This window comes from Bubalus bubalis, chromosome 22, assembly GCF_019923935.1.
Source record: "Bubalus bubalis isolate 160015118507 breed Murrah chromosome 22, NDDB_SH_1, whole genome shotgun sequence".
NCBI lineage: Eukaryota > Metazoa > Chordata > Mammalia > Artiodactyla > Bovidae > Bubalus > Bubalus bubalis.
In genome coordinates, this window is record NC_059178.1 from 61,222,355 (window position 1) to 61,231,088 (window position 8,734).

Here is an 8,734-nt window from a genome sequence, read left to right on the forward strand (position 1 = left end):
TTTTAAAGACATGTTACAGACCATCTACAAATGGCCTGTATCGAGGATTTGCTTCAGCAACTGCAGGAAGAGGATGTGCATGGGCTCTGGAAAATGGTCGGAGGCTGTCACGGCCCCACACAGAGCACCATATGCTGCTCTCCCACTTCTACATGTTTGAAATTCTCCACAATAAAAAGTGAAAAAGGAAAACACAGCACTGTCAAGACAGACACCACACTCCACTCCTGGTTCACAGTTAAACAGCAGGTTTATATTAGCATCTCCAGCCAATTTCTCCCTGAAACATGTGGCCTCCGTGAATGCTGCCCCATCTTGGACATTCTGAAAGGGGAACCCACCCCTCTGGGTCCTGCCTCCACTGCACACAAGGGCACTGAAAAGCTTCTGTGGAATGAGAGGTTTTAAAACATTTGATCCTAATTTTGAAATGATCCCAATCTTGTGATAGGAGACTGAAAAAGAAAAACTTGGGGGAAAACACCACAAGGTTCCAAGCAGTCACCTCTGGGCAGTGGGGTGGAGAGCATTTGACTTTTGTGTTGTGTCCTGTCTCCCCCAAAATGTCTACTGAGCAGGTGTCGCTCATCAGATAACAAATTAGATATTTTTCTAAGTAACCTGCTTTTTCTCCCTAATACCACTCATGTTTCTTTAATTGTAACTTTCAAGTTGAATGGGTGACCTTCAGAACTGAAAACTTTTATAAAAGATGGCTGGAAAACATTCAAACTTTTTTTCAGGCTGCCTGACTGTCCTATAGCTGAAGTTGGGCTCCTCAGACTCTCCTCCTGAGTTATTTTAATGTGCATGGTCAGTTCCCCTGGAAGTCTGCCTCCCGGGGCCGGAGGCACCCTCACAACCCTGGCTGACACATTCCGGAAGCGGAAGCTGGCCACCTGCCAGGTGGAGGGGGCCACGGGGTGGGGAAAGCACAGGACAGAGGCCCATGGGCTGCAGAGCTTCCCAACCCAAACCACTTGGCGTTTTCACAGCCTGCTTCTGGCAGATTAGAGGAAATAAACCCACATACTCATTAAAAGGCTTCCCTAGGAGGACGCGGGGGCTTAAGTATCTCTTAAACAGTGGACACAAAAATATGTAAATCACCCTGGATTCGAGTACTGAATTCTCAAACTCTTAGCTGGTGTGGGCAAAGGTTAGGAGACAACCCTCCCTGAGTCTGCGCTGGGCCCAGGGGTCAGGAGCCACAGCCCTCCCCTCCCCCAGAGCCGAGGACGCCCACTAGCACACCGGCCAACGCCCGTGAGCTGCCATTAAGTGTTAAATTCTGAGTTCACTGCGTGACGCGGGGGCCCCAGTGCCTGCTGTGCCTGTGTCATCATGGCCCACACACGGCTTCTAACAAGGTCACTGCTGCAGAGCCCGAGGCTCAGTGCGCTAAGCCACCAGGGCACCGATGTCTCCCCAGGCCTTCCCCCACCTGGTGAGGACGATCGCGCTAACCACCCACACGGCCCAGTCTGTGGTCGGCCGTGAGATCCTGCACCCCTTATAGGCGAGGTTCAAGGGGCACATATCACAGACGCCCTTGTCTCAGAGGAAACTAAGCTGCAGCTCTTCCCTGGTAAGGGATCCGCGATACAGGAGCCCTGCTTCCTGGGCACCGGCAGCAGCACGGTCAGCACCACCTCGGGTGAGTGTTCCCAAGTCACAGCGGGGAGGATGGTGCTAATGGGAGAAGCAGCAGAAACAGGCAGTGCTGATCACCTTTACAGCCTAAGCGACACTCAGCAGTCCAGGCTACTCACTGGAGCTGGAGGCCGACCCATTTTCTACATAGACTCACACTAAAAGCAGAAGCTGCACAAGAGGAAATGATTCACTCAAAGTGAAAGAAAATAACCATCAGGAAAAAGAAAAAGAGCGGGGCAGGAGCGCAGTCCACAGGAGTCCCAGAACTAAACAAACTCCGGAGAATATGCTTCTCTAAGCAGCAACTGAGACTGAGCACACACAGCCTCAGATGAAATCAAAGCGAGAACTATCTTAGATTCAGTCATTAGACAAAAGAAGTGCAGCACCGAACCCCCTGCAGAGAGAAGCCCACCAGCCCACTTGGTCAAACACAGAACATCAGCTTGGAACAAACACTGTCAAAGGAAAAGGCAAAATCAGGAGCAGTATCTTCTATTTTCTAAGCTGCCAAAAAATGCACATGGGTTGAGCATGGGATTCGCCAACCTGAGCTCATGGACCCTGTGTGCCCATCCAAAGCCCACAAAGCATGATGCCAGGTGAATGTTTAACAAGGTACATAACTGATTCCAGTTGACTCAGGAGGAAGACAAAAACGGAGAGGCTGTGCGAAGAGCACAAGCCACACACACAAGGTCAGAGATAAACGCGCCTCCCCAGGGAACGTCTGTCTCCAGCCTATCAAGCCAGAAACAGACCAGCAGTACCACCCCCTGCCCGATGAGGGTCCAGTGTGACCATGGCCACAGCCAAGGGCACGTTAAGAGAGCTGATCACTTGCCCAAGTCCCAGCTTCATGGATATGCTGTCGAGTCAGTCACTGATGGAGAACACGGCTGCCATGACAGACGCCAGCACCACTTGGTAAGACCGTGACTGCCTGGAGGCCACTGGGCGAGGGCAGCCCAGCCTCTCCCCGGGAGCTTGGCTGATGCCACTCCTGGAGTTACCGGGCTTTCTCCCCGAAGCTGCCAGTCACCCACCTGAAAAGACCCGGCGTTTCAGGTTCAGCTCATTGGCCACTCGGACCTCGGTGCAGAGCTTCAGCATGAGCAGCATGGTCAGGATCATGACGACACTCTGCCAGAGCAGTGGCGACTCGAAGTGCCTCCCAAACCTGCGGGGGAACACGCCGTGGCATCAGGGAGGCACCGGGCAGAGTCCAGTGTGCTGGTCAGACAGTGCCGGGATGGGAGGGCCCGGACCAGTCCTGGACAGCCAGACCCGGGTCTCCACAAACGCCTGAGATCATGTGCAGGAGTGAGACATGCCACACACCCCTCCCCAGGAATCGCTGGGACCTTCCCAAGGCCTTGGACTGACTGAGTGGGCCTCCTGCACACCGCCCACCCCGCAAAAGCCCAGCCAGGGATCCATCCCCCTCCTGCAGAGACGCTGCTGCCACCAGGTGAGACACCCAGGCTCCAGACCACCTGCCTCCCCAGGAAGATGCATCCCAGAGTTGGGACCAAGAGCATCCCCGCCCCCTGCCTGAAGAGAAGGGGTCTCCAGGCCAGCACAGTCCAAAGTGTGAGCAGAGCAGGGCACCAGGCCCCCACCCCTCACGAGGGAAGAGGTGAAGTCAGCGAGGGTATGGGTGCAGGCTTGGCAGACCCTCACTGAAGCCCCATGTTCTCCTCTTCTCCCAGCCCCAGCCCGCCCAGCTATAGGACCCCAGGCCTTCCTGCTGACTTTTGTGTTGAGCATTTTACCACCTCAGCCAAAAATTCCTGAAGGCCAGAGCCACAGTCCAGGGACCGGCACCAGTGGGCCCATTAGAAGACCTCAGTCCCCAAGGGGTGATCACAGCACTGCCCTCCCCATACCAGCTGGGGGTCTCAAACGTGGCCACCAGAACCACGAGGGCTGGGACATTCAATCCAGCCCACTGCAAGCCTACAAACCCGTCACCCCAAGGTGAGGCCTGGGCACAGTGCCCTGCAAGCCCAGGCCCCAGTCCTTACTTGGCTGTTCTGGGGCAGAGAGTCCACTGTGAGCAATTTCCCAAACCTGAGCTGATACCAACTATCAGAGTCGGGAGGCCCTGGATGGCCCTCCAACTGACCCTGAAACCAGGCGACAGGCAGACAGTGGCCCACCTCCCCGGTCCCTCCCTCGCACCCATCCCTTCAAGGAGGCGGTCATGAGATCTGCTGCTGCTGGGCCACACACGTGCTTCTGCACAGGCTGGCTGCAGTCACCACGCTGCCCCGGCCCTCATGCTGTGACCCACCACCTCTGGGCTTCGTCTCTTCTGTAAAGTACAGACCCTCAAGCCCTATGGCTGTTTGAGGACATTTCTAGCCAATTCTAGGAACTAGCCCCCACTGGTTACCTAGCTGACCCCAGGGGCTGACAGACCCATAGACAATCCAGAAGAGGAGACATAGAAGGGTCTATATCAGGCTGGGGGCACTGGGGCAGGTGGGCCTCACAGTGAACACTTCGGTCTAGTATTTCACTTCTAGTTAGTTACAAGACTGAAGACATGGGATTTGGGCTGTTGTGTAATAAATGCCACTTCCATTTTTTTTTAATTGTTCAACAGAAACAATGAGTGACTAGGAAAACTGGGGAAGAAATGAAGGTTTGTGCTTCACCTTATACCACACACCAAAAAATCAAATCTAGGTGAATTCAATATTTACAGTAAAGAGAGATATTTATAGTGAAGTAAGGGTGGTGGCAGAGGTGAATATTTAACTGCTTTTAGGGTGAAGACAAGCTAAACAAGACACAAAATTTCAAAAAGCTCAACTTCCCACAAAAGATATACAAGCGACAAAACAAAGTTCAACATCATTAGTAATTTTTAAAAGCTCATTAAAATAGACCCTATGTTGTACTCATCGGGCAGGTTAAACTTCTCCCTTTAACCCTTACAGTCTGTGCTGGCACATTGTCAGAGAGCCCTTTCTCCTCTCCTGCCTTGACAGTGAAGTTGGCACAGCCTCTCATGCAGATGGTGGGAGAGCCCGGTTCAGGGTAGCTGGTCCAAGCACCTCCCCCCAGGGTGCAGCACACACCTGTCGCTCCCAGCGAGACACACACTGCAGAAAACGTGCAAAGTTTCACAGAGCTTGAGAAAAGTTTCCACCAGGAACACCTCTGATGTGCCTTCAAAGCCCCAAAGAAAAGCTCAAGTGGAAGAGAAGCTGGGTATCTATTTCCTGCTCCCACCAGGACGCCTTCTGCCCAAGTAGCAGCTTGCCACTACCCCTGTGATACAGTGTCCTGGAGTCTCGGATACAATTTTACTACATCTCCAATACAATGTCACCACACCTCTGGTACAGTGTTACAATCTCTCTGATCAGACAGGGGTGTGGCTGGAGAACTAGCTCCCAGATGAATCAGGCCCTGGGTCAGAGGCCCTGCAGCATCATCCCTGTGCCCTGGGCCTCTCCCTCCCTTCTCTGCAAAAATCACTCAGTCCTTCTGGCTTCTGACAACACAAATGCCAAGTCCTGTCCATCAGCACTGTGCAAGATCTGCTGAATGCTGGTTCTGCAAAAGGATGGGAAGAATCATAGGAATGAAAGCATTAGAGTCTCGTGACTTTCAGAAACCTGGGGTTTATGTGGCTTGGTCAGCCTCCAACAGGCCTGCAGAGCCACTCACATGCCTCATGCTAGAAATTTCCCAGGGGCTTCCCAGGCAGACAAGAGTTTCTAGGACTGCCTTCCCGGCAACCTCTAGGGAACTACACTCTTCACTTCTTCTATGTCCACCACTGTTCTTACACAGACCCAGCTCCATCCCACCCGGAGCCTCTGGCCTGAGCTCTGTCCCTCCCCACCACCCAGAACCCACGTATGTGTGTCTGTACGTCCCACACAGCATTGCTGCTAAAGTTTTAACCCTACAGCATCGGCCCAGGGTCTGGCTCATGGGAAACCCTCAGAAACCTGTTAAATGAAATGCGCTGCTAACCCATGAAGCCTGGAGGGGACTCTGTTAACCTATGAAGCCTGGAGAGGACCCAGGAGTAGGTGCTTTGGAGGCTCCAGAGAAAGGAAGGAAATGGGTGATAGGCATTGCCCTCAGAGCAGAGAGACCTTGGGACCAGGTGGGCAGAGACGTGCCCACTCATTACAAGTTGTAGACGAAGCCTGGCCTGTCTGCTGGGCTTAACCACATGAACTACAAAGTACTGCCAGGTGTGAAGTACAGGGAAAGTACATTCCCAGGTGAAAGGGACGCTGGAGCAGAGACCAGCACCCCTTGCCAGCCCTCCCTTCTTCCCATAGGATCTCACAGATTTCTGGGATCCTGGCTGAAGGCAATCCTGTGTGTTCACAGGGCAGCCATTGAACCCCTGAAGCAACACAGGCCAGTTGAGGCAGCTCAATCCTCCTCTGTTTGAAGGAGATCTGCCCCTGCCTAAAGGAAGTGCGGCTCCCAACCTGGGGGACCTTGGCTGGCCTGAGCCTGGGCTGGAGCGCTGGCATGACAGCAGTCTGGGGCCCTGCTTCTGTGTCCCTCAGACCCAGCGGCAAGCAGCCGAGAGAGGGAAGGGGGGCGTCTTGCTGCAGTGAGAGAGTGCTGCCCTCAGCCAAGCATAAAGGAAGAGTCTTCAAAATGCAGTTTTTCAACTGGTGCTAAACAAGTTAAAAGATAAGTGACCTCTGACTCCTCCTTCAGAAGTAGATGGCCCAAAGGCAGGGCTCACGGTCTGACAAATTCTCCTGGAAGAAGGGGTCACTCACTATCTCACATTTTAAAACCCCACACTGAGCAAAAACACAGTGAGAGTGCCCAAGGGCTGCCTGGGGCCAGGCCGTCAGAAGGTGAAGGAGCTGAGAATTTCTGGACTCCGGGGACTCACGCCCTGATGACCACGGAGGGGACATCGGCCAAAACTCATCAAACTACACAAGTGAGATTGCGCTTTTCTTTAATGTAAATCCTACCCCAGTAAGGCTGACTTAAAATTAATTAGAAAGAAAGCTCGATTTCTCCAACAGTGACCCAAAAGTCAACAGGAGCCAGAAGCAGCACTCGGACGCCAGCTTGGTACTAGTTGCCCTTACCGTCTGTGCTGACAGAGGGCCTGGGACCCTCCCGAAGGAAGGACAGTCTCGGGTTTTACTGAAATCAGGAGGCTGCGAGACCTCTTCTCATTTCCTCTGAAAATGCACCTTCCCAGTTACATCTGGCTTCAACAGCTGTAAAAATAACATCCCACTCCTTACCAGAATGCAAATGTCAGTAAGAGGAAGCTGGCTGGGAGGAGCAAGAAAAGACAGTCCCTTAAGTACTAGCCAGAAAGTTGACTTACTATTAAAAAAAAAAAAAAACAAAACCCCACAAACAACAGAGAAGGCAGGAAAGGCGGCCCTTCAAGGCAGACTCCGGGAGCCCTGCTTCCTGTCTGGCTTAGACGCCCCTCCTGACAGCTTTCAGTGGCCAGTGCTTTGTCCTTCCTGCTGACCGCCTTCGGTCACTGGTATTCATGAACTCCCTTCCTTTTCTCTCCACTGCCCCCAAATGGCACGCAAATGCTTGAAGGCAGGGACCCCAGTCCTAGACCAGCCCCACAGAGAAGGCCCTGGGTGTCTTGTGAAGGTAGGAGCCACACGAAATGAAAACGCAGATCTGAGACTATGCGAGATTCTCTCCATTCCTACCATTTTCCCTGGGAAATAGTCTCATCGTTTCACAGCTCCTTCTCAGGAAGTACAGACACTTCCACCCACTGGCCTCACGCAGACAAGAGAAGGCCATCTGCGCGGGGCACCCCACCTACCAGAAGAGTATCCGTAAGATATTGGCCACCAGGAGCACCAGACACACGTAGGTGGAGAAGCCCTCGGCGTTCTGAGTCCGCCGGATGTCCCGGTACTGCGGGATGTATGGCACCACGCCTCCGAAGACCATGGCACCGGCTGCGCCCCAGGAAACCAGCTGGTGCAGCGGGACCAGAAGCCAACCCAAGCCTTCCGCTTCCATTCCGCTCGCCCGGCGGCCCGCCGGCTGACTGACGTCCACCCGGCCCGCGCGCCCTCCGCGCTCCCGGGCTCCCGGCGCGCGCTGTCACCCCCACGTGCCGCCGCCGCCCGGGACCATCCTCCGCCGAGGGCCTGGAGAGAGGAAAAGAAGTAAGGACTCAGCCGGGCCGCCTCGCCCGGAGGAGCCGCGCCCCGCGCATGGCCCGAGGCCCAGGACGCGCCCAGGGCGCACCGCCGGCTCGCGCGCGGGGCACGACCCCTCCTCGGGCGCGCACCCAGGGTTCCGCGGGAGAACCTAGGCGCGGGCCGCCAGCCTGGGGCCGGCAGAGGGACTTGCCGTCGGGGTCGGGGCTCGGTTCCTGGGGTGGGGGTCGCACAGCCTGGGGATCAGAGAGCCAGGAGAGGGGGGCCCGGCCCAGGTGGACGCGCCGCCGGGGCCGCCCCGCACCCCTGCCGCGGGCCGGGCAGACTCGGCGCGGCACCCGCGTCCACGTGCTCCGCGGACCCCTCCCGGCTCACCCCTGCGGCGGGATCCTCGCAGTCTGTCCTCTTGTCAGTCCGTCTGTCCCCGCATCGGGCCCCGCCTCTGAGTGACGTCACAATACGTGGCCCCGCCCACACCCGGCGGCGGGACAGTTTCCGCGGAGTCCTAGTGCGAGCCAGAGAGCCGGCAAGGTGGGGCGGGACCCGGGCGAAGTCAGGGATCTGCCAGGTTAGGAAACAGTTGCCTGGCAAAGCCACTTCTGGGCCACGGGCTCACGTGGCCCGGCTCCGCCTGTTCTGCAGCTGGTGGCCGCGTAGACTGGGTCCTGTCGCCGCCCCAAGGGTCAGCGCGAGGCCTGGGGGAGAAATCAAAGTCCGTTTTGAGCAGGCAAAAGAAAGAATCTTTCAAAAATCTATCTTGTTTCAAGTTCTAAACAACTGGCAGTAGGACATTGATCTTGGTCCAAGTTTGAGAAAATGAAGACCCTTTCTACCTGTGGGAGGCTTAAGCCACTTCCCCCTTTTCTGTTTTCTTAAGTCTCTTCATTCTGCAGGTTTGACCACTTGTTCGCACAAAGAAA

At 55.1% G+C, this 8,734-nt stretch overlaps 1 protein-coding gene across 3 annotated transcripts in view; it reads right to left on the minus strand.

The window, feature by feature from the left end:
* The window catches only part of SLC66A2 (solute carrier family 66 member 2), a 41,826-nt gene extending 33,403 nt beyond the window's left edge, over positions 1–8,423 (minus strand). The window contains exons 1-3 of one of the 3 annotated variants that reach the window (XM_006079574.3): positions 8,190–8,414; positions 7,469–7,802; positions 2,703–2,836 (exon numbers count right to left, since the gene is read on the minus strand). In XM_006079574.3, the coding sequence (XP_006079636.2) occupies positions 2,703–2,836; positions 7,469–7,671 (337 nt within the window). In that variant the 5' untranslated portion in view covers positions 7,672–7,802; positions 8,190–8,414. Of the gene's footprint in view, positions 1–2,702; positions 2,837–7,468; positions 7,803–8,189 lie in introns of all 3 variants that reach the window. The other 2 variants (XM_006079575.3, XM_006079577.3) reach the window with 2 other exon arrangements.
* Positions 8,424–8,734: the final 311 nt, after the last annotated feature.